The sequence below is a fragment of the Scyliorhinus torazame genome, chromosome 6 (assembly GCF_047496885.1).
Source record: "Scyliorhinus torazame isolate Kashiwa2021f chromosome 6, sScyTor2.1, whole genome shotgun sequence".
Taxonomy (NCBI): Eukaryota; Metazoa; Chordata; class Chondrichthyes; order Carcharhiniformes; family Scyliorhinidae; genus Scyliorhinus; species Scyliorhinus torazame.
Window position 1 is genome coordinate 212,371,223 of NC_092712.1, and position 25,243 is coordinate 212,396,465.

Consider the following 25,243-nt stretch of genomic DNA (forward strand, 5'->3'; position numbering starts at 1 on the left):
TGTGGGGCAGAGGGTTGAGGCGCAGAGGGTTGAGGCGCAGAGGGTTGTGGCGCAGAGGGTTGTGGCGCAGAGGGTTTTGATGCAGAGGGTTGTGATGCAGAGGGTTGTGATGCAGAGGGTTGTGATGCAGAGGGTTGTGACGCAGAGGGTTGTGGCGCAGAGGGTTGTGGCGCAGAGGGTTGTGGTGCAGAGGGTTGTGGCGCAGAGGGTTGTGGCGCAGAGGGTTGTGATGCAGAGGGTTGTGGTGCAGAGGGTTGTGGCGCAGAGGGTTCTGGCGCAGAGGGTTGTGGTGCAGAGGGTTGTGGTGCAGAGGGTGTGATGCAGAGGGTGTGACGCAGAGGGTTGTGGCGCAGAGGGTTGTGATGCAGAGGGTTGTGATGCAGAAGGTTGTGATGCAGAGGGTTGTGGCGCAGAGGGTGTGATGCCGAGGGTTGTGATGCAGAGGGTTGTGATGCAGAGGGTGTGATGCAGAGGGTTGTGGCGCAGAGGGTGTGATGCAGTGGGTTGTGGTGCAGAGGGTGTAATGCAGAGGGTTGTGGTGCAGAGGGTGTGATTCAGAGGGTGTGATGCAGAGGGTGTGATGCAGAGTGTTGTGGTGCAGAGGGTGTGACGCAGAGGGTTGTGGTGCAGAGGGTGTGATGCAGAGGGTGTGACGCAGAGGGTTGTGGTGCAGAGGGTGTGATGCAGAGGGTTGTGGTGCAGAGGGTGTGATTCAGAGGGTGTGATGCAGAGGTGTGATGCAGAGGGTTGTGACGCAAAGGGTTGTGACGCAGAGGGTTGTGACGCAGAGGGTTGTGGCGCCGAGGGTTGTGATGCAGAGGGTTGTGATGCAGAGGGTTGTGGTGCAGAGGGTGTGACGCAGAGGGTGTGACGCAGAGGGTGTGACGCAGAGGGTGTGACGCAGAGGGTGTGACGCAGAGGGTGTGACGCAGAGGGTGTGACGCAGAGGGTTGTGACGCAGAGGGTTGTGGCGCAGAGGGTGTGGCACAGAGGGTTGTGGCGCAGAGGGTTGTGGCGCAGAGGGTTGTGGCGCAGAGGGTTGTGGCGCAGAGGGTTGTGGCGCAGAGGGTTGTGGCGCAGAGGGTTGTGGCGCAGAGGGTTGTGGCGCAGAGGGTTGTGGCGCAGAGGGTTGTGGCGCAGAGGGTTGTGGCGCAGAGGGTTGTGGCGCAGAGGGTTGTGAGGCAGAGGGTTGTGAGGCAGAGGGTTGTGACGCAGAGGGTTGTGACGCAGAGGGTTGTGACGCAGAGGGTTGTGGCGCAGAGGGTGTGACGCAGAGGGTTGTGGCGCAGAGGGTTGTGACGCAGAGGGTTGTGACGCAGAGGGTTGTGGTGCAGAGGGTGTGACGCAGAGGGTTGTGGCGCAGAGGGTTGTGGCGCAGAGGGTTGTGGCGCAGAGGGTTGTGGCGCAGAGGGTTGTGGCGCAGAGGGTTGTGGCGCAGAGGGTTGTGGCGCAGAGGGTTGTGGCGCAGAGGGTTGTGGCGCAGAGGGTTGTGGCGCAGAGGGTTGTGGCGCAGAGGGTTGTGGCGCAGAGGGTTGTGGCGCAGAGGGTTGTGATGCAGAGGGTTGTGGCGCAGAGGGTTGTTGCGCAGAGGGTTGTGGCGCAGAGGGTTGTGGCGCAGAGGGTTGTGAGGCAGAGGGTTGTGAGGCAGAGGGTTGTGGCGCAGAGGGTTGTGGCGCAGAGGGTTGTGGCGCAGAGGGTTGTGGCGCAGAGGGTTGTGGCGCAGAGGGTTGTGGCGCAGAGGGTTGTGGCGCAGAGGGTTGTGGCGCAGAGGGTTGTGGCGCAGAGGGTTGTGGCGCAGAGGGTTGTGGCGCAGAGGGTTGTGGCGCAGAGGGTTGTGGCGCAGAGGGTTGTTGCGCAGAGGGTTGTGATGCAGAGGGTTGTGGCGCAGTGGGTTGTTGCGCAGAGGGTTGTGGCGCAGAGGGTTGTGGCGCAGAGGGTTGTGGCGCAGAGGGTTGTGGCGCAGAGGGTTGTGAGGCAGAGGGTTGTGGTGCAGAGGGTTGTGATGCAGAGGGTTGTGATGCAGAGGGTTGTGATGCAGAGGGTTGTGATGCAGAGGGTTGTGGCGCAGAGGGTCGTGGCGCTGAGGGTCGTGATGCAGAGGGTCGTGATGCAGAGGGTCGTGATGCAGAAGGTCGTGATGCAGAGGGTCGTGGCGCAGAGGGTAGTGTCGCAGAGGGTTGTGATGCAGAGGGTTGTGGTGCAGAGGGTGTGATGCAGAGGGTTGTGATGCAGAGGGTGTGATGCAGAGGGTTGTGGTGCAGAGGGTGTGATGCATGCAGAGGGTTGTGGTGCAGAGGGTGTGATGCAGAGGGTTGTGGTGCAGAGGGTTGTGGTGCAGAGGGTTGTGATGCAGAGGGTTGCCTTCAGTGGGACCAGAAGATCCTGCCTGTGGGAAGGGCCAGAAAACTCCGCCCTTCGTTCTTACTCCTTGCTTCACTCTTTCTCTCTCTCTCCCTCTGTCTCTTTCCCTTAATCCAATCTTTCGATCTGTTGCTTCATTTCTAATCTGTACCTCATCTAAACTCGCTCACTCCAATTTTCATTTCCTGCTCAGTCCTAGACCTGTTTATTTCTTAATCCTTCAGCAAAATTGCTTACAGAGATACACAATTGGAGACTAGTTGACTCGTAAGCATTGTTTCGTTTTCAGCTCCCCCTTTCAGTAACTTGCCAGGCATGAAAATTAACACCTAAACAGTAAAAGTCAAGTCTTATCTAACGACCAATGCTGCTGCACAATCTGGGCCAGCAATTTGATCTCTCTTCAGTTCTACTGATGCAGTCCCTGATGCAGTCCAGGTTATGACAACGGGTGCTATTTTATCTGAGGCATATGTTCTGAATATGACGAGTGCTTCAATGTCAGCTTTTGCTCAGTGGTTGCCCTCTTGCCTTTGAATCGGAAGGTTTGGATTCAAGTTTCATTCTAGAGATCTCAGTAAGTAAGCTGAGCTGACACAAATTCTGGCTCAACATGCGCACTAGTCCATACCCAGGAATTCTAGAAGAATAGATCATCCAACTATCAACCTGATATTAGACTACAGAGTTGAAGCAGCTCCCCCTAGGCACGTACATACTTCCATAAAAAAATCATAACTATTTGAATTCTTTGTTGGGGGAATGCTGTTTTATTTTGGGTCAGTTTTCTTCTTGTGCCATGTGCTCTCAATTCAGATGACAGCTATTGATGTACATATTACAGAAGAGGATGGGAGATTCTAACATCATATGGCAGGCTCTACCAAGAGCCTATTGGCAGAAAACTGATGCCCAAAATCTGTTGTACTCAATAAATGTCAGTTGGATTTATAAAAATGGAAATAAGATTGCGTTCCGCTTTGAGCTTTGTTTGTAACTGAATTACTGCAATGTTTTTTTTTCAGGGTGCTGTGATAACGCCCACAATGGACCACACCATGTCCATGCAGCCAGCCAGTATGATGGGACCTTTGACTCAGCAGATGAATCACCTGTCACTGGGCACAGCAGGAACAGTAAGTGCTGAAGATATCAATGTGAAGCACTTCATCTCAGAATAAGCTATCAATATTTTAATGACAAGAATATCAAAAACAGTCAATTGAGCCATGGGGCAAAAATAATGAACTGTATTTTGCTCCAGGTATTAATGGTCAGAAAAATGTGGAGCAAAAGTGCCACGGGGCTTTCTTCCATTTTTGTGGCCAGTCTCAATTTTTCTCCCAGTGCAGCAAGAGGAGGAAAACAACACAATATTTAGAACAACAAAGACAATGTGAATTTATACAGCAGCAAGCCTAGTAAAATGTACCAATGTGTTTCTCAAAAGTTACCAAACAAAAAATAGGACCAAACCAGAGATGGAGATGTTGGGACAAATGATCAAAGGGGAAAGTCTATGAAGTTGATGAATTGCATATAAAGACCCTGTTAAAGGGATATGTTGAGAAATGCATGCAGTTATGTCCACGGGTGGAAAGAACAGGGGGTGTTTTAACCTGTTCAGGTGAGCGGGTTTCTTTGCAGGCAACAAGTTAAAACATCTGGAACAGCCAATGTGTCAGAACACCAGCAGGAATCAGCCAACTGCAGCCTTTAATCCAAGTGCTTTCTTCAGTACTCAAGAGACCCATGTGGGACAGGCAGATATTTAAATATAAAATGATCATTGGCGGCTGTTTTAGTCCTGGATTCAGACTTTAACTCTATCTGTACTGGTTTCTATGACTACTTAGAACTTGACAATAGAGTTGCCGGCCTCGGATTGGCTGGCAGCTCTCAGTGGGTTGCGTGCCCACCTCCCCCGGGTCTTTGTTCCTGGGAGATTGTTCCACCAATGTCCTGTCAGGCATCTGAGTGGAACAAGCTGCTGGCAGCCAAGACCCTTGTCACCTTCACAAGGCCCCATCCTGGGATTCACGAGACCTGAATGGAACACATCCTGAAGTGGTTATTTTCATCTTCTTTGGGTTGGAAAACTTGAGATATTGGATCAGGTTCCCATTGTAAACCTGGCACGATCCAAGAAATTAAATGGGTGGGAGGGAAATTGGTCAGAGCCTAATCACAGCAGTCAATCCACTATTGCAAATTTCCTGGCCATCTTGGCACCTGTCTTAATAGACAAATAGATTGAAGTGATTAAACGGAATTCTTTACAGTATTTTTGACAATAGACTTGGATAAGGAAAGAGAGCCAAACAGTGAGATTTCTCCTCAGTAGAAATAGCAACTACTACCACAAGGACAGCAGCTAGATGGAGAGGAGGTTTCCCAGAGTTATTCTAAGAGACAGCTTTGGCAGATCGGCAGAAGGACCAGCTGTTTGAGGAGAGGAAGACACCTCTACCAACACCTTTCAATAGAATAACATCTAATATCTCCAGTAGTGGTTTTACAGAGGTTCAAGCACAGATAATGTTGGTTCAGGATATTTCCATCCTGACTCCGTGATTCAAAGTTTGACTTCAAATAGTGTCAGCAGACAGCCATAAGGGCTTGTGACATTGACCTAGTGAGATGAAAATGAGGCCCTGGAGATCAATGAGTACTGGGGCTGCTTCACGGGTGGGAGGGTTTTTTCCAGCCAGCAAATGCTCAGACTTTTCTTGTGGTTCCTCGAGGAGCAGTCCTGCTTCTCTTGACCCTAATTGTGACTTATCTGAAGAGGGCCTCTACTACTTCCTTGTCAGGTTTTTCCAAGCAAGGCACCCACAATGGATTTGAGACTAGGACGAGATCAACCATGGTCGGATTGAATGGCAGAGCAGGCTCGTAGGGCTGAATTTCTGCTCCTAATTGCTCACCTCGCCCCCTTTTTCTTCCTGACTGTAAGGATGAGAGTATTTTGTTTAACCACCAGTAGTAATAATTAGAAATGCCGTGCATAACTTGTGCAGATTTAACAGGAATGTACATTGTGCCGGACTTCCGGTAGCGTTTGCAAGCGGGTCAGCCGCAGCGAGAAGAGCTCCCGCCGGTGGCCACTATTTGCGGCGCTTTTGGGGGTTTCCCCCGATTCTTCGCTCTCCCCCCATATTATTGGCGGCCTTTGGAGCCTTCCCGGGTAGCAAGCGGGGCCGGTTTGAAAACCCGCGAGGAGCCCCACGCAGGTGTTGGGCGTCTGGTGCTGAGGTGTCGGACCCAGCGCGCGCGGAGGTCGGAGCAGCGGGGGCGGAGCTAAACAGAGGCTGAGGCGGCAGGCCCGAAGCCAGGGCGCAATGTAGGTGAGATGTCCCACGTCGGATGGCTCCCACCTAGTATGTGGTGAGAAGATTGAAGTCCGGTCCCAGGGAAATTCTGGAGGAATACAAAAAAGAAGGGAAAGAAGGTTTAAAGAAATTTGATGAAAGTTTTTATTTCCCCGTTTTTGTTTGAAGGAAGGAAAAAATTTTTTTTTTTTTTCTATAAAAAAAATAAGAAAAAAAAGATTGCAGAAGGAAATAAGGGTGAAAAAAAGAGGAAAAATAATAAGCCGTTAAAGCGAGTTGCAGTGGGATGGTGCTGGAGTACGGATCTACCAGGACCTGACGGTGGAGTTGGCAAAAAGATGAGCGGCGTTCGGGCGAGTGAAGGCGGCACTGTACAAAAAGGGGGTGCGATTTGGTATGGTGTACCCGGCGAAGCTGAGGGTGACGTATGATGCCAAAGACTTTTACTCTGAGACAGTGGAGGCGGCTGAGGCGTTCGTGAGGGCAGAAGGCTTGGGACAGACGTGAGGAGCGGAGCTGGAAGAGAGACTGTGGACTGTGATTGGGGAGCTGGAAAATGTATAAATGCTATAACTTTCTTTTTACTGACGTACATTGTAATTTACTTCTCTTCACATTGTTACAGAGTTCAAGTTATTGGTTGGGTTGATTGGCATTCTGTGTTGTGACGGTTATATCTTATTTTAATGAATTGTAGGGGTTGGATTGTTGTTTTTGTTTTTCTTTCTCTGGGACTTGGTTGGAGGGGACGGTATATCTTGGCGGGCGGGGGGGGGGGACTAGCTAACTAAAGTCGGCTAGTGACTGGAGGTGAGGTGAGAGGAGGGCTGCGGACTTTGGAGCCTGGTTAACAGGTTTCGATGGGCCTACGAGGTGAGCGAGGGGGGGAAGGGATTGATGTTGGGAGATGTTTTTTCGAGAGGAAATGTAGGGGGATTTTTGGGAGGGGGGGTAGGGGTTCGATGTTAATAATGGATAGGGGCGGGTCAGGCTCATGGGGCAGGGCCCGGTGGTATGACGATGGTGGATAAGAAAGGTGGGGGGGGGGGATGAGAGACCCCCAGTTAAGATAGTCACGTGGAACGTAAGGGGGTTAGGAGGTCCGGTCAAGAGGTCAAGGGTGCTTGCGCATCTTAAAAGTTTTAAAGCTGATGTAGCAATGCTGCAGGAGACTCATTTGAGGGTGATGGACTAAGTGAGATTTAAAAAGGGCTGGGTTAGTCAGGTGTTTCACTCTGGATTTGACGGAAGGGCTCGAGGGGTAGCGGTAATGGTCAGCAAAAGAGTACGCTTCCAGGTGGAAAAGGTGGTGGCAGATCAGGGGGGTAGATATGTGATTGTGACAGGGACGCTGGAGGGGACGTTAGTGGCGCTGTTAAGTGTATATGGCCCCAATTGGGACGGTGTGGGATTCGCAAAGATGGTGTTTGGGGCCATCTCCAACGTGGACACATACAAACTGATAGTGGGGGGGACTGGAACTTGGTGCAGGAGCCAAGGTTGGACAGGTCACGGTCGTGCTTGCTGGTCCCATCAGGGGGGAACAAAGGCATTGGCTAGGCTAATGGTGGAAATGGGAGGGGTGGACCCTTGGAGGTTTCTGCACCCGAGGAACGAGAGTGCTCATTTTTCTCAGCAGTCAATAAGGTATACTCGCGGATCGACTTTTTCGTGTTGGGGAAGGCTTTGCTGGCTGGTGTCAAGGGGTCGGAATACTCGGCAATTGCAGTGTCAGATCATGCTCCACATGGATATGGTATTGGAAAAGGGGGTGGCACAGAGGCCGGGGTGGAAATTAGATGTGGGACTTTTGGGGGACCAAGTGTTCTGTGACAAAATTGAAAAGGTAATTAAGGAATATGTAGGTTTCAACTGTACCGGTGAGGTGTCGAAGGCAGTTGTCTGGGAGGCTCTAAAGGCAGTGGTGAGGGGTGAGGTGATTTTGTTCAAGGCCAGGGTGGACAAAGAGGAGAGCTTGGAGCGGCAGAGGTAATAGATGAGATGTTGGAGGTAGATACGAGTTATGCAGAAGATGGGGACCCAGCGAAGCTGGAAAAGAGGAAGGAACTGCAGGCGAGCTTCGACCGGCTATCTACCTGCAAGGGGTGCAGTTTACGAACATGGAGATAAGGTATGTTTGCAGGTCAGCTCCGGAGGGAAGCAGCGGTAAGGGAAATTGTTCAGGTGAGGGATAGGGCAGGGAAGTTGGTGGTGGCTCCAGATCTGATTAACAAGGTATTTGAGGAATTATATGAGAGGTTGTACAGGTCAGAGCCACCTGTGGGAGACCGTGAGATGCAAGAATTTCTAGATGGGTTGGAGTACCCGAGGTTAGGGGAGAGGGACAGGGCTACATTAGAGGGAGCGATAGTGGAGCAGGAGATAAAAGCTGCGATTGGGAGGATGCAGTCGGGGAAGGTGGCAGGGCCGGATGGGTTTCCGGTGGAATATTATAAAAAATTCAAGGATAAGCTGGCACCCCTGATGGTGGGGATGTTTGAAGAGGCGATAGGGAAGGGGGTGTTGCCACAAACGTTGGGGCAGGCATTGATTTCCCTGTTGCTAAAAAAAGATAAGAGTCCGACGGAGTGTGAGTCGTATAGGCCCATATCGCTTCTAAATGTGGACGGGAAAGTATTGGCGAATGTACTGGCGGGTAGGCTGGAGGAGTGCCTCCTGAAGGTGATGGGTGAAGATCAGTAGGTTTGTGAGAGGGAGGCAGCTCTTTTCAAACGTTAGAAGGGTATTGAACCTCGTTATGGCACCGGCAGAGGGGAAGGAAACAGGTGGTTGTAGCACTGGACGCTGAGAAGGCGTTTGAGCAGGTCGAATGGGGGTACTTGATGACAGTTCTGGAGCGGTTTGGGATTGGACCAAGATTTGTGAATTGGGTAAAGCTACTATATAAGGTGCCGAGGGCGAGTGTCCGCACAAACAACATCAGCTCGAGATACTTTTCTCTCCACCGTGGGACTAGGCAGGGATGTACTATGTCCCCCCTGCTGTTTGCACTCGCGATTGAGCCGTTGGCCATCGCATTAACAAGTTCGGGGGTATGGAAAGGAATAGTGTGAGGTGGGGTGGGGGGGGATAGAGCATAGGGTGTCCTTATATGCCGATGACTTGCTGTTATACGTGTCGGAACCGAGTGTGTCGATAGGGCGAATATTGGACCTGCTTTGAGTGTTTGGGTCTTTCTCGGGGTACAAGCTAAATCTAGACAAGAGTGAGTATTTTGTGGTGTCTCGGCCGGGGGTGGGGGCAGGGGTGGGGGGGCTTCCATTCCGCAGGGCAGGGACCCACTTTAGGAACCTGGGGGTGTAGATTGCCCGGGAGTGGGGGGGGGGGGGGGGGGGGGGGAGCTCCGCAGGTGCAACATTTCTAGTTTGCTAGGGAGAGTAAAAGCTGATCTGGCAAGGTGGGATGGTCTCACTCTGTCACTGGCAGGTCGGGTACAGGCGGTTAAAATGAACATGTTGCTGGGATTTCTGTTTATTTTTCAATGCCTGCCAATTTTCCTGCCAAAGGCTTTTTTCAGAGAGATTGAGGGAAGGATTACTTTGTTCATATGGAGAGGGAAGGTGGCCAGAGTTAGAAAGGTGCTGCTACAGAGGGGAAGGCAGGCAGGGGGTTTGGGCCTTTCGAACCTGATGTATTACTACTGGGTGGCGAATGTGGAGAAGGTGCGGAGCTGGGTCAGAGGGGTTGATTCCCAGTGGGTCAGAATGGAGGAGGGTTTGTGTAGGGGGTCGGGATTGAAAGCACTCGCAGCAGCGCCGCTCCCGATAGCCCCGGGGAAGTACTCAAGGAGTCCGGTACTAATAGCTTCATTGAGAATTTAGAGGCAGTTTCGCCAACACTTCAGGTTGGGGGCAGGGTCAAGGATAATGCCGATTCAGGGGAACCAGAGATTTGAGCCAGGGAGGTGGGATGGAAATTTTCAGAAATGGGAGGAGAAGGGGATGAAGACACTAAAAGATTTGTTTCTTAGGGGTCGGTTTGCAGGGCTGAAGGAGCTGGAAGCGAAATATGGGCTGGAGCAGGGGGAAATGTGTAGATACATGCAGGTTCGAGATCTTGCCAGAAAGAAGATACAGAGTTTCCCGGTGGAGCCGGCCTCCACATTGCTGGAGGAGGTGCTGACGACTGGGGGACTGGAGAAGGGGCTGATGATTGGGGTACTGAAGAAGGGGGTAGTGTCAGCAGTTTACTGAGCTATTTTGGAAGAGGAGAAGGCACCACTAGAAGGGATCAAAGCAAAGTGGGAGGAAGAGTTGGGAGAGGATATGGAGGAAGGGTTCTGGTGTGAGGTGCTCCGGAGAGTGAATGCCTCCACCTCGTGCGCGAGGTTGGAGCTGATACAGCTGAAGGTGGTATACAGAGCACACTCCACGAGGGCGAGGGTGAGCCGATACTTTGAAGGAGTTGAAGATGTGTGTGAACGTTGCGGGGGTGGGGGGGAGGCACGCAAATCACGTTCATATGTTTTGGTCCTGTCCAAAGCTAGAGGATTACTGGAAGGAGGTTTTTAGGGTAATTTCTAAAGTGGCGCACGTGAAACTGGACCCGGGCCCCCGGGTGGCCATATTCGGGGTGTCGGAACAGCCAGGGTTGGAACCGGGTGCGGAGGCAGATGTTGTCGTTGATCGTCCGAAGGCGGATCCTGATGGGATGGAGAGCAACCTCTCCACCCTGTGCCCTGGCGTGGCGGGGGGACCTGTTGGAATTCTTGACTCTTGAGAAGGTTAAGTTTGAACTGAGGGGCAGGATGGAGGGGTTCTACAATTCATGGGCATTATTCATCATGCACTTTCAAGGACTGGATAACATCGAACATTAGTTGGGGCGGGGGGGGGGGGTGGGGTTGATGGTGACGATGGGTGATTCCTGACTCCTTTTTGTCATTTGTTTGTGTGAACATGCGGGCTAATGTTTGGGGTTTGGTGCAAGGATGGGGTCGTTGTTATTGATATGGGGATTGGCATATTTGTTACTGATTATTGTTTGTTGTTGTTGGGTGTAAATTTGGGAGAAAATGTGAAAAAGGAGGAGAATAAAAGATATGTTTTTTAGAAAGGAATGTACATTGTGCCTCCTCAACAGTTAATCAATACAAGTAATTACCTTTTTACTTTTCTCATTAGTGAAATGGACGATGCCCCAATCCATTACACACACCAATCTATTAACGACTCAGCAATCTAGCAGTAGCTCACTGGAGGTGAACAGGCTGTCAGCCAAAAGATAACCCAGCAGTGTATATTATGGGGCTATGAATTAATATTTCACTCAATAAAATGACAACTGCTCATTGCTTTGACACAGTGAAACTAATGATTCCAAACTCAAACTTCCTCAATATAAATGAAACTAATTTCCAGACAATGTTGCTCAGTTGTAGGGTAGGATTAAGTTGGAAACGGGAGCACTGCGGTACATTTACTAGCTGTTCCTCTGAACCCAAATCATGTTGTAAAATGTGTAAAAACTATAACGTTTTAGATTTTTTTTAGGGTACATAACTATAGGAATGATTTGATGGAAATAGTTTTGATAGTTCTACAGTTTCCAAAAATAAGAAAATTGAAAGGAACAAAAGATGCCAGAATTTCTGCACAGTTTCACCAGAGTTCCCAGAGAGGTGGAGCCAAAATCAAAAGCAAGGCACTTGTATTGTTTCGCTGGGAGTTCCGCGAATCTCCAACTGGAGTCACGACAAAAGATCAGAAGAATTCAGTGGAAATTTTGGGCCATCAATGAAAGAGGCAGTTACATTAGCCCTGTGTATAATTAGAAGAAATTTAGATCATTTGCAAACAATACTGACCTTGTTCACACTACTCCTAGTCCAACAATGACCATGTTCACACTGCTCCTAGTCCCGGGATGACCATATTCACACTGCTCCTAGTCCAGAAATGATCATGTTCACACTGCTCCTAGTCCTGGGATGACCATATTCACACTGCTCCTAGTCCAGAAATGATCATGTTCACACTGTTCCTAGTCCAAGAATGAACACTGTGCAGAGCCATGGGCCTGAGGTGTGTGGAGCCTCGGATCTCTGGGGCGCGATTCTCCGCTCCCGCGCCGGTTGGGAGAATCCCCTGGCGCGCCATTTTTCCCCGCCGGTCCGACGCCCTCCCGCGATTCACCCAAGCGGCAAAAACGGCCCCGTCGAGTTCTGCGCGGCACAGGCCAGAGAATCACCCTTGACACCCAAAATGCCGATTCTCCGCTACACCCGCTATTCTCCTGCCCAAAACGACGGCTTCCCGCCGGCGCCATCCACACCTGGTCGCTGCCAGCGCGAACAGCGCGGGAACGCTGGGGGGGCTGCCTGTGGGGGGCGAGGTGGGTTATTTCACCGGGGTAGGACTCTAAAGGGGTCTGGCCCGAGATCGGTGCCCACCGATCGGCAGGCCGGCCTCTCTGAAGGAGGACTTCCTTTCCTCCGCGCCCGCAAGATCCATCCGACATCTTCTTGCGGGGCATCCTCGGAGAAGACGGCAACCACACATGCGCGGGTGACGGCAGTTATGCCTTTTACGCGGCACCAATGCCCGGCGCAGGCTGACGACGCTGCTTTCGCGACACGCCCCCCGAGTTTCTCGCGGCCCCGATCCTAGCCCATTTTCGGGCCCTGAATCGGTCGAGATTGGGGTCATTTTGCGCCGTTGTGAACCTCTACGGCGTTCACGATAGCGTGGGCACTTAGTCGCGGGAGCAGAGAATCGTGCCCATAGTTTCGGCAGATCTCTGAATTGCTGCTTGAATTCTGGTATCTTTGGCTGTGGTTTTCTTTGTCATTAACTTCAATAGTAATTTGTAGTGTTGTGGATTGCTGCTTTAATCGTTAAGTTCAATGGTAATTCATAGAGCTGTTGTTGGAAATCAATCTTTGCGCTTAAATTGTGGATTGATTGCTGTTTTAATCACATTGCACTTTGTGAGTTCATTGTAGTCACATGTTAATCTCAAGAGTAATCCATGTTAACTTCTAGAAAAGTTGGTGAGTTTGTTTGGAACTGGTGGTGTTCTACCTGAGTTGATTGTGAATTGATTGCTGCATTCGTCACTCACAGTGATTTGTGGCTTCCCAATAGTTGTATTACAGTGATTGGCTCCAGATGAGGCAAAGCAGGCAACAAGACAGCTTCAGCCTCAGCAATACAATAGGCTTCTCCATGTCAAATGTCTGGGTTCCACTGCAGCCAATTCCTGAGTTCACAGATATGCAGAGGAGTCATCAAATTAATTGGGCAGCTGCAGTCGTAAAGAAAGTACAAATGTGCTGAAGGATTGATGGACCTTGCAAGCAATCACTCTGCACCGTTTTAAGATGTTTTTGGCTACAAAACTGTTGATTAAATAAAATATCCCCAGAGATCTTCCTCATTCACCAACTCCACAAAACAGAGGTACTAAGCTGGGAGGGTTAGGGTTTGAAGCTCTTCCTGTCTGACCATAGCTAGGCTATAGACCACCCCATTGAGGGGTTCTGTAACCACCGTGGAGACTCAGTAGCTGATTCTATTTCCTAATTGGAGAGAGGGCACCTCCCTTACTCTCAACTGAAAAAACAGGTTACAGCTCTTTCCAAGTGGAGGATTTCCTCTTGACCCTCCAGATTCAAGAACCTGCCCTCATGACAGCAATGCCATCTTTTTGGCCATTAATTGGCCAATTTGGGGAAATCATTGCTGGGTCCCTGCTTCCCACATAAAACGGGGTTGTGACCCCCATTTGACCTTGCATCGGGATCCCTAGCCACAAACCTTGTCCCATTATATTTGCAAAGAGATCAGTCCCATCAGAGATTAACTAAGCTACTAACAATATTTATAAACTGGCTGTTAGTCGATATTGGTTTATGTTTGAAAAAGAAATAGCAATTCACGATGTTTATATCAAATCTCTTGATTTTTAGGAGTTTGTTTTTTGAGATATAATATGGTGGGTTTGCGTGAGCCAGTACAACGCTGCTATTAAAATTGCATATTCCTGCAGGTGAATTTTTTCATAAGATCTACTCTCCCAGATTTCCACAACACAAAATTACAAACTGGGTATCTGATTTTATCTGTTTCACATTATAAAACAAACTCTCACGGTGAAATGGTGGTGGTGGATCAATGCGCCAAGATTACAGAGGCCCAAGGTACATCAAATATTGGTTCTCGGGCCTAATTCCTACCAAGTCTGCAAGCTTCAGACAGTTTCGGGCATCTTACTGACAAAGTGGGATTGAAGATTGAGCATACTGCTGCCTTCACAACAGCCCTCAGGTGAGTAAAGAAGGAAGGGCAAGCAAGACGTGGGTGAGTTTGTTGGTGTGATAACGCAACCCCTTTAAGGGGCATGCCCTGGCAGCTCATGAGACTGGCTCGGGGCCTATCGTGCGGGAGTGCATGAATCCCAGTCAATGAGGAATAAGGGCGGGGTCCGGGCAGCGAGGTTCTAGTCAGAGTGAACCCCGGAGCCAGAGTGTTAACACCTATATTAGAGATTCTGCACCTGTACACAAGTTGTAAGTTGTCAATAAACTCTTTGCTCTTCATTATTACCACTAACCTGGTATTGCGTCAAGCCAGTACATTGGCGACAAGTATAAACTAAATCGATTGCAAGCCGCAATCGCTGAATTTGACGGGGGAAGAAAAAGCCTCCAAGACAGACACAGAGTCGGAATGTGTCACTGATACCAGAGAACAGTGAGTGAAAAATGGCCTTAATTGAGAAGTTCGACCCATTTGATCAGGGAGCTGAAGACTAGAGCCAGTATATTGAGCGACTCCATTACTTCACTGCAAATGAAATAACGGGAAGATAAACAGAAAGTTATCCTATTAGCAGGCTGTGGGCCAGCAACCTTATAAGAAATTAGGTGTCTCAGGAGGCTCATGACACAAAGTAATTTGACCAGTTGGTGACATTGTTCAGGGAGTATTCAAACCCCAGACCCTCGATCATACTCCTGCAATCCAAGTTCAACTCAGCTGTCAGGGACCCAGGAGAGACTATCTCTATTTCTGTTGCCAAATTCAGGCAAATGGCCAAGCATTGCGAGTTTGGTGTAGCACTGGGACATGCTGCGTGGTTGTTTAGTATGTGGTATTAACAATATAAATGTGCAAAAGAAGTTTCAGGCTGAAATGAAGATTACCCTGGACAGGGTGATTGAGATCGCCCAGGTGAACCGAGTGCGCTGAGAGGGGCACGCTAGAGCTTCAAAGCCTGCAAGAGGGCCCGGTGAACCAGTTGTGCGGCAGTATGGCTGCAAGGCCCGGAGCCAGGTCAGCAGGCACAGAGGGACTTTGGCCACAATCCCAGGAATTGAAGACCTTTATATGATGTTGGCGGACGTGGGGGGGGTCAAATACACCAAGCTCGACCTCAATCATGCCAACTTGAAACTAGAACTGGATGAAGATTCCCAAAGGTTTGCAGCAATGAACACACATAAAGGCCTGTTTCAATACACCAGATTATCTTTTGGCATCTCCTTGACCAGTGCAACATTCCATTGCACAATGGAGAATCTCCTCCAGGCTATGCCGAAGGTTGTGGTCTATCTGGATGGCATCCTAACAACAGGTACACCACATTAGAACACCTAGCAGGCTTAGAAGAAGTGTTGAGAAGATTTAGATGCTGGAATCTGACTTAAATGCACAAAGTACACTTTTCAAGCTAGTGAGGTTACTTAATAATAATATTATAATAATCTTTATTGTCACAAGTAGGCTTACATTAACACTGCAATGAAGTTACTGTGAAAAGCGCCTTGTCACCACATCCCAGCGCCTGTTCGGGTACACAGTGGGAGAATTCAGAATGTCCAAATTACCTAACAGTACGTCTTTTGGGATTTGTGGGAGGAAACCGGAGCACCCGGAGGAAACCCACAGAGACACAGGGAGAACATGCAGACTCCGCACAGACAGTGACCCAAGCTGGGAATCGAACCTGGGACCCTGCCACTGTGAAGCCACATTGCTAACAGCTGTTTTACCGTGCTGCCCATTGGGTTACCTGGGGTTCAAGGTGGACTTCAAAGGCCTGAATCCACTTGAAGACGAGCTGAGATCCATAAGAGAAATCCCAGCTCCTAAGAATATGGCAGAATTAATTATGGTCATTTTACTCCCAACCTGGCAACGACATTGGTGCATTGCACATGCTCTTGAGCAAACACCAGTATTGGGATTGGAAGGAACCACAGGAGCACGTCTCCCAATACGTTAAGCAGGTCCTCCAGTCATCGAGCCTATTGATTCATTTTGACCCGATGAAACTCATCATGCTATGCTTCACCGTATGGGATAGGGACAGTTCTATGCCATACAATGGAGGGTTCCTCAGAGAGGCCAATTATCTGTTAAACACTTCTGATGCTCAGCATAAATGCGTGCAAATTGAAAAGGAAGGCCTTGCCATAATCTATGATGTCGAGAAATTTCACCAACATTTCACAATAATAAAGGATTCAAGCCCCTGCTGGGGCTCCTTTGTGAAGTTAAGCCTCTGCCACAGTACAACGATGGGCCTTGTTGCTGGTGGCCTATCACTACATCTTTGAACAGAGGTAGGGTAGACAGATTTTAAATGCTGATGTGTGGAGTAGGCTCCCACATCCAAGAAGCTGGCACTTCTGCTGGTACCTCAAGAAATTGTCTTAGCATTGAACGTCTTAGACACTGCCAGTTTCGTCCCGCCACGTAATGAATTGGACACAACGGGACCAAGTCCTGTCAAAGTGGAACTCATGATATTATCCAAGATCAGTTTGACCAATTAACATTGTACCTTACTCGTAAGGACACACTCAGTTGTGAGAATGGAGTCATACTTTGGGGTTCCCGAGTGATAGTGCCACCCCAGGTCCGAGAGTGGTTGTTGCAAGAATTGCATGGTGCCCATCCCCGCCAGACTAAAATGAATTTGCATGTTCATAGCTACATCCAGTGTTTTGCCATGGACAAGATAATTGAAAACATGGTGCGCCGCCCTGCCAGACACAGCAGACACTGCCCCCACATCCAACCTCCGCACTTGGGAGTGGCTTGACACCCATGGATGAGGGTACATGCGGACTTCGCCAGTCTTTTCATGGCCGAGATGTTCCTCATTTTAGTCGACGCCCATTCAAAGTGATTGTCGGTTCAAGGGGTGGGAATGACGACCTCAGCGGCCACAATAGAGGCCCTGCGGTGGGTGTTTGCTACGTGTGGCCTCCCTGAAGTTATAGTGCATGACATTGGCACTCCCTTCACTTGCAAGGACTTTCAGCATTTTTTCAGAACAAATTGCATTCGCCATACCAGAACAACCCCCTATCACCCTGCCTCACGCAGGTTAGCAGTGAGGGCTGTGCAAACGTTCAAGGCAGCTATGAAGAAGGAGTCCAGCAGACTACTACAACTTTCTTTTGTCTTACAATACGACGCCCCATACCACTACGGGCCATCACACCAGCAGAATTACTGTTGGGCCGTTGTTTAAAGGATACGGTTGGACTTGGTTTCCCATTCTTTGGCAGGGAGGGTGGAGAGCACGGCATGCCTCCCAGAGAAAACAACACACTTCTCGAAAAGTGGACATTTTTTCCAAGTGGATGACCTGGTCCTTGTCAGAATTGTGCCTCAGGCCCACTGTGGTTACCAGGCCAAGTTGTGTCCAAGCCGGGCCCAGTTTCATATGTGGTGGACTTTGGGTAGCAGGACAGTTGGAAACACATGGACCACGTGAGAAGCTGGGGGACTGCAACCCCAATTTTGGAACAGTTGGAGCCGGCCGGTTGCACCAATGCTCTAGTGGTGGAGCTAGAACAAAGGAGATATAGAAGCCTTGAGGAGGACCCATCGATGATCCAGGAACAAGTGAAAGAAGGGAATAATCCTGTGGGGTTTGTTGACTCTCAGGAACATTCTGCTAAGAGTGATGACTGTGTTACCTCTGGGTTGGTGGAGCCAGTTGGAGGATTAATGCGGTCTACAAGACCCAGGAAATCTCCTGATTGGCTAATGCTCTGATGGACCGTTTGGACTTTCTTCTCTTTTGTTTCCTGAGTCTTATATTGTATAGAGTTATTGTATGTAGCTTGTTTGTACATAGGTTGTCGAGGGATTTAAGAGGGGAGGGATGTGGTAGCACGGTCCCTTTAAGGAGCATGTCCTCGCGGCCCATGTGACTGGCATGGAGCCTGTCGTGCGGGAGCGTGTGAACCCCAACCAATGAGAAATAAGCACGTGGGCCTGGGAGCAGTGATCTAGTCAGAGTGAACCCGGAGCCAGAGTGTTAACACCTATATTGGAGACTCGGCCTGTACAAAAGTTAACTTTGTTAGCTGCCAATAAACACTTTGTGTTTCATCACTACCATCTACCTGGTATTGCATCGAGGCACCACAGTTGAGAAGTGCATGGGGAAAGTGAAGATTAAGTTGGGCAGTAGCGGCAGCCGTGGCGCACGCAGACCTGCGCCGGCAGTTTAGGGCCGGCTTTCGGCGCCGGAGCAACACACAGCACTCCGGCGCCGTTCTAGCCCCTGAGGAAGAGGAGAATGGCTGGGCCTGGAGGCCCGTTGACACGGCGTCGCTCGGGCCGGTTTTGACACAGGCGTCAACACTTGGCTGGGATTTCGGAGAATCCCAGCCCTAATATCTGTTTTAGGGTACGCCTTTACCAATATGGCAGGTTGTGCTGTGTGTCCTGCCCACATTATTGGAGGCTCAGTCGGCCATTTAGCACCCAAAGAATGTGTGCTGCAAGGTCAGATTTATAGACCGGGGCGGGGATGGCCCGATGCCAAGAACGGCACGAACCACTCCGGCGTCTGGCCAACCGGAAGTTGCGGAATCCTCCACACTTCCAGAGGCTAGGCTGGTGGCAGAGGGGATGGCGCCACGCCAACCGCCGCCGAAGTTGGCGCATGCACAGAGGCCGGTGTGGTTCCGCGCATGCGCAGACCGTCCGGCTTGTTCCTGCGCATGCGCAGGGAGTTCTTTTCCACGCCGGCCATGGCGGAGCTCCACAAAGGCCGGCGCGGAAGGAAGGAGTGCCCCCAAGGTACAGGCCCACCTGCAGATCGGTGGGCCCCGATCGCGGGCCAGGCCACCGTGGGCCCCCACCTCGGGGCCGGATCCCCTGCGCCCCCCCCCCCCCCCCCCCCCCCGAGAACTCCACTAGACGGCCTACTAGCCAGGTCCCGCCATGTGGGACCATGTCCATTTCACGCTGGCGGGACTGGCCAGGAACTGACGGCCGCTCGGCCCATCGGGGCCCAGAGAATTGCCGAGGGGGGGCGCTGGCAACGGCCCCTGACCGATGTGGCATAAACCCCGCCCCCGCCCGAAAACCGGCACCGGAGATTACGGCAGCCGGCGTCGGTGCGGCGGGGTGGGATTCACACCGCCTCCCAGGGATTCCCGCCAATTGCGGGAGAATCCTGCCCGATGTTTAATCCCTGGTGTTTGGTAATTTACCCAATCTCAGTGTGGCCAGGAATAGAACCACACTGTTGGTCTCACCATCCTTGAATGAAGCTGAATAATCCACTGAATTCTCAATCCTAATAGATATCCAGTGAACCCTGCTGGAAATATGAGGGTAATTATAAGACATGGATGGGATTGGCTTGCATAGTTCGGCAATTTGGTCAACTCACTTCCAAATCAGCACATAAAGAATGGCCACGACAGTGGAGAACTGGTGGACACAGTCATATGCATATCCAGTGTGAGCAGCTGCTTTAGGGATGAAAAAGTGAAAGGAAAGGAGAAAAATCAAAGGACACGTCAGAAAGAAATAAGAGAAGACTCAGCAAACAGGATAAGGGAGCCTCTGACTCATTTTGCGTTTGAAGTTTGCAGCTGTATAATCTAGGAACTGTAATTGTTTATTAAAAAGTCACAGCTCCAGTGAAGGTCAGTTGAAAGTTGAACTACAAGTCCCATTACACTTCGCAGCTCAATGAAAAAATAAGTAATTTATAGTCCATTAATGTGTTTACTGGTTTTATTTAAACTGGCATCATGCACAAACTTTCTGAACAAACAGGATTGGGGCTCTATTTTGCATGTTGTGCTGCAGACCTTAAAAGGGATTAGCATTTTATACAAGTTACTTTTGAGCATTTGGCAAATGTGAGGCCCCTCTTTAAATTTAGATTCTTACTTTCTACTTTAGAAGTAGGGATTTGAAATGTATGAGGCGTTTGAAGACTTAGGGAGCATTCCAGCAGAATCACCACAAAGGGAAGAAGCATACAATACTATTGTGAGCATTCGGTTTTACAGTGCACACACTGTGCAATGTTAATGGCATTATTAAATAAATCAGATGATATCTTTCCAGGGTCAGGCTGCCCTGTCTTTGCCAGCTACTCACGATCTGTCTCTTATTCCTGGGTGGTTTTCATTGTTGGAATTGCTTTTTCATATGCACCAACAGCTACACCTAAAAGAATGAAACAATCTGTTTTCATTGGTTGTTTCTCACAATAGCATATGCGTTCACAAAGGGTATTTATTTATTCTATATAGTACTTCAGTCACTAAATTGTTACATGCAGAAGGAGGCCATTGGGCCCATTGTGGTTACACTGGCTCTCCAAATGAACGATGCACTTAGTGCTACTCTCTTTATCTTCTCCACATAACCCTGCACATTCTTCCTTTTCAAATAACAGGACAATTCCCTTTTAAACACACGATTAAATCTGCCTCCACCACACTGTCAGGCACTGCATTGCAGACCTTAACGATTCACTGCCCGATGATGGTTTTTTTCATGATGTTTTTGCTTAATTTGCAAATTAACTTAGTCATAGAGGTCAACAGCACAGAAAAGGTCCTTTGGTCCTTCATGTCTGTCCGATCAAAACAACCACCGAACTTTCTAATCCCATTTTCCAGCACTTGGCCCTTAAATCTGTTCCTCTTGTTTTGATTATTTCATGAATGGGACCAGTTTCCCTCTATCTATTCTGTCCAGACCCTCAATGATTTGGAAGACCCCTATCCAATCGCCTCTCAGCCTTCTCTCCTCCAATCTGTCTACATAAAGGGGCGATTCTCCAAGCCCCGTGGCGGCCCGGAGAATCGCAGCAACCGCGCCCCGATGCCGGCGCGCAATTCTCTGAGTTTTGGAGCATTGGCGCCATTTGCGCTGGCGCGGCACCGGGAATCGGAGAGGCCGCCGATTCTCCGGCCCGGATGGGCCCAGCGGATACGACAGAATCCCGCCGGCGCCGTTCAGCCCTGATCGCTGCCAGCGGGAACTCTGCGCGAATGGTCGGGGGGCGGCCTGTGGGGGGGAGGGGGGCTCCTTCACTGGGGGGGCCTCCGATGGGGTCTGGCCCGCAATCGGGTCCCACCGATCGGCGGGCCGGCCTCTTTCCCCCCCCCCCCCCCCCCCCCGGGCCTACTTCCCTGCGCAGCCGGCCCCTGAACACCGACGCCATGTTGAGTCGGGGCCAGCGTGCTAAAGAAGTCCCCCACGCATGTGCAGGTTGGCACGGCGCCCATTTGGCACCGGGAAAGAAGGCTGGAGCAGCGTGAACCGCTCCAGCGCTGTGCTGGCCCCCTGTGGGGGACAGGATAGGTCGTGCCCGGGCCTGGTTCGCACCGTCGTGAAGCGACGGCGTTCACAACGGCGCGAACACTTGGGCTCCATTTGGGTGAATCGCCCCCAAAATTCCTCATCTCTGGAATATTTTCCTGGCACTGTTTCCAATGCCTTCCTATCCTTGCTGAAGTGCAAAGCCCAGAACTGGATGCAATGCTCTAGCTGAGGCCAAAATAGGGTCTTATACAAGTTCAACACTATGTCCTTGCTCTTGTACTCTTATGTCCTTATTCATGAAGCTGAGGATATTCTATGATTTTTTAACTGCTTTCTCAACCTGTCCTGCCACCTTCAATGGTTTATGCTTATACCCAGATCCCTCTGCTTCTGCATCTTTTTGTGTTGTTCCCTTCATTTTATATTGTCTCTCCATGTTCTTCCTACCAAAATGAATCACTTCACATTTCTCCGCATAAAACTTTACCTACTACCTGCGTGCCCATTCCACCAACTTGTCGATGTCCTTTTTAAAGTTCTATAATCTGCCTTGCCCTCCTCGCAGTTCACAATAAATTCACAATACTTCCAAGTTTAGTGTCATCCAAAAATTTTGAAATGGTGCCATGTATACCAAGGACAACGGTTTATATCAATAATAAATATCAAAAGATGTACAAAGTTTCCAACTTCCCACACTGTAGCTCATTTGACATTTAAGGGGAAGCAGTGGCTTGTGCTATAGTTGCTGGTCTAGTAATCCAGAGGCCCAGGGTATGGCTGTGTATTTAACTTGGTATATAGTGCGTTTTCCACTCTCTGATGCCATTTCCTGCAGAGGAAAGGTGGTGAACTGTGACAAAACTTGAGATCCAAGATGGTGGTCCTTTGCCTTTTTTCATCCTAACGAGGGACCTATCTCCGCATATTTACCCTTTCCATTTTAATTTGCTTTCCTCTGCAGTTTGTTCTTGAAGTATTGCTCCAATTAGAAACATTAAGATTCAAAGAAATTGATATGAAAGAAAACACAAGTTTTCTGACAAGCTGTAGAAATCGCAATGTTTGGATTTTGGTCAGCATTAACTTGGTGGGCGGCTCAGTGCAGAGCACATTGCACCAGAGAGATAGCCCGAGGAGGAGAGTGCAGTGAGACTCTTCTTCCAGCACTTAACCCCGGAATGTATAAGTGTAGATGCTATAATGATAAAGTCTGAATCTTTGACTTGTTCTCCCCTTCTAACTAGGATCTGTATTGAGAACAAATCTGAGTGAATTTTCCCTGGGATCTTACATGCAACACTGATACAATCCACAATAAGATCCTAACCTCAACAGGATCGTACAGAATGGAGCCCAGCAGCTTCCCAACAGGCAGAAAAGGAAAATCAGTGGGCATTTCAGCTGCCTGTGCAATTTCACAAGTGGCCAACTGCAAAGGAACTTTGACAAAGAAACCAGTGAGCATGTGTCCTTTCTGCTCTCCCAAATGGGAAATGGTGTGTAGTGCAGATGGTACACATACAAGGCAGTGCCGATCTGCAGAATGGGAACAAGTGTGAAGTATAAAGTAGACAGCACGTACAGTAAACATCGTTTGCATATCATTAGCGGGTCTGCCGAAGGAATCTCCGGGGCCTCCGTAATTCTCCGCTTCCACGGGGAGAGGGGGGCGGAATTCCAGATGGCGAGGTTCACTTGTGCTTTCAAAAATCGTGAAACAGGAGCCATGGCTGCTGAGGGGAAGAGAGCGTGCTACAGTTGTGCCGTTGGCCGGGGGGAGTAGCGGGGAGTGGCCAGGAGTTGGATTGTGGAGTCGGGTACGCCATTGCTGCAGCTCGCAAGACAGCCATGCAGCTACGCACGCCGCTGATTGCACTTATGAACTTAATGCTATGGGTCCGTCCCCCCCCCCCCCCCCCCCCCCCCCCCCCCCCCGCCTCCCCAGGTGCCCTCAGGCCCCAGTCGACCCATCAACAGGATGGGAGCACTCCAGCACAATAAGTGCCATTTTGTTGGCTGGGATGAGTGTGTGGAGAGTGAAGTGTCCATATGCAGCTGAAACGTCTCAGCCTCCTGAGTGTCAATCCCGAACCCGGTGAATACGGCGGCATTTCTCATTGGAATCAGTTGTGTTCAATGTGGCGCCAGTGCTAGCTCCTCAACAGTCGCTGAATTGGTCCAGGTGCGGCAACAGTTTTGCTGTCGTAGAAGTCCACAAATCCTGCCCCGGCATCAACATTTGCTCTCAGGAACGGAAAAACTGGCTGATTGTGTCCAATTCTGTGCATTGTACTTTAGGAAGGGAGGTGAACCCTTTGAAAGAAGGTGCAGAGGAGATTCAGTAGAATAGCATCAGTGAAGTGGGACTTCCATCAGATGGAGAGAAAGGAGAAGCTGCCATTCCCCTTGGAGCAGAAAGGTTGAGGAAAGATTTAATCGAGGTATTCAAAATCATGAAGGGGCATCATGAAAGAGCATCTAATCAAATTCATGGAATCAGTAATGAGGAACTGATTCCAGGGCAGGAAGGTCAGTAACTGGAGGACACAGATTTAAAGTAATTATAGTTAGAGGCAAGATGAGAGGCAGAATCTTCTCTTCTTGCTGTTGGCAATCTTGGAGGCAGGATGGCGATGGGGTAGTAGTGTACCTGAACCCACTCACCCTTCCGCTTCCACCAGAATTAAGTTCTGGCCGGCATGGCCCGTGGTTGACATTCCTACCCTGCCGTCAATTGAGGTCCTTAAGTTGCCAATAAATTATCAATTAAAGGGCATCTTCCCACCGCCTCCAGGATTAATGCAGCTGAGCATGACAGGTAAACCTGTGCTTCTTACCTGGTTTTAGGCAAGGGTCGGTGTGGAGTTGTCCTTTGATCAAAGGCAATCAGTACCTAATTGAGGGACTGCATATTGAGAAGGTGTGGCCTGCTGAGAGCCACCCACATGAACTTGCTTCCAAACCCCTGCCTGCTTCTTTCCCCTAACCTCCATGCCTCAAATCCATGCCACTCCCCATGATGCCCCATCCTGCGAATCCACTCCCTTCATTACTCACCCGCAGGCTGGGGACTCCGTGGATATCCTTCAGTTGTCAGCCACCGGTTTCTGCTTGGCCGGCAGCTCTCACCTGGTGGGACTGCTACCCCCAGGGTCTTGATTCCAAGGGAAGGCCCGCTGGTGGCCCTGCTACTGCCTGATTGGCAAGTAGCTGTGTGGGCCACCCTAATAAGAGTCGGCATAGGTCTTTCACTAGCTGACCAGCTGGCAGTTGAGCCCCCGACACCACAACAAGACAATGTTTTTTTATGATCTGGAATGTACTGCATAAAGGATGGTGGAAGCAGATTCAATAATAATTTTGAAAGGGAATTGGATAAATAATTGAATGGTGAATGCTTGTGAGGCAGGGAAGGAATGGCAGGGGAATGGGAATATCTCTGTAGAGACTGATCATTTTTAGAATAAATTAGAATTTCCAGTTAATTGCTGAATGAATAACACAAGACATCACATTTTAAGACTTTTACTGTAAAAAAAAAGACTAAAAGTAGCATTGGCTAAACACTATCTTTGTAGGTAACTTATACTTTAAAGCACAAAATAAATATTCCCCTTTTCCTTTTTAGCACAACTGAAAACACAATTCACAGATATATCTCACACTGTTCTTTCAGAAGACATTCAATTTTCCCAGAACTAATCCAAGATGATTCTTTTCATTTCAGAGCCTGATAACCTTTATCCTCAGAACTGTCTTTCAGTGTTCTGTTTTTTCTCCCCAGAGATTTCCCCTCAAGTGCAAGCTAGGTGAATCTTTCAGCTCGTTTTAATTCCTCATGAATCCTTTTACTATAGTTTGAGATGGTAATATGATTCCATGCTTTGCATGAGTCCATATTCAAAGATGCTGCTGTTTTTAAAAGTTCAGAAAGGGAATGATTCAATAAATAATAAATTCAATTGCCATCGACCAGTTTAA

General features: G+C 49.5%; 1 protein-coding gene across 6 annotated transcripts in view; it reads left to right on the top strand.

Annotated features, from left to right (window-relative positions):
- LOC140425249 (RNA-binding motif, single-stranded-interacting protein 3) overlaps positions 1-25,243 on the top strand; it is a 2,012,293-nt gene that overhangs the window by 1,974,922 nt on the left and 12,128 nt on the right. For all 6 annotated transcript variants that reach the window (XM_072509361.1, XM_072509358.1, XM_072509359.1 and 3 more), the window contains one exon: positions 3,387-3,497. In XM_072509361.1, coding sequence (XP_072365462.1) covers positions 3,387-3,497 — 111 coding nt within the window. The remainder of the gene's footprint in view (positions 1-3,386; positions 3,498-25,243) is intronic.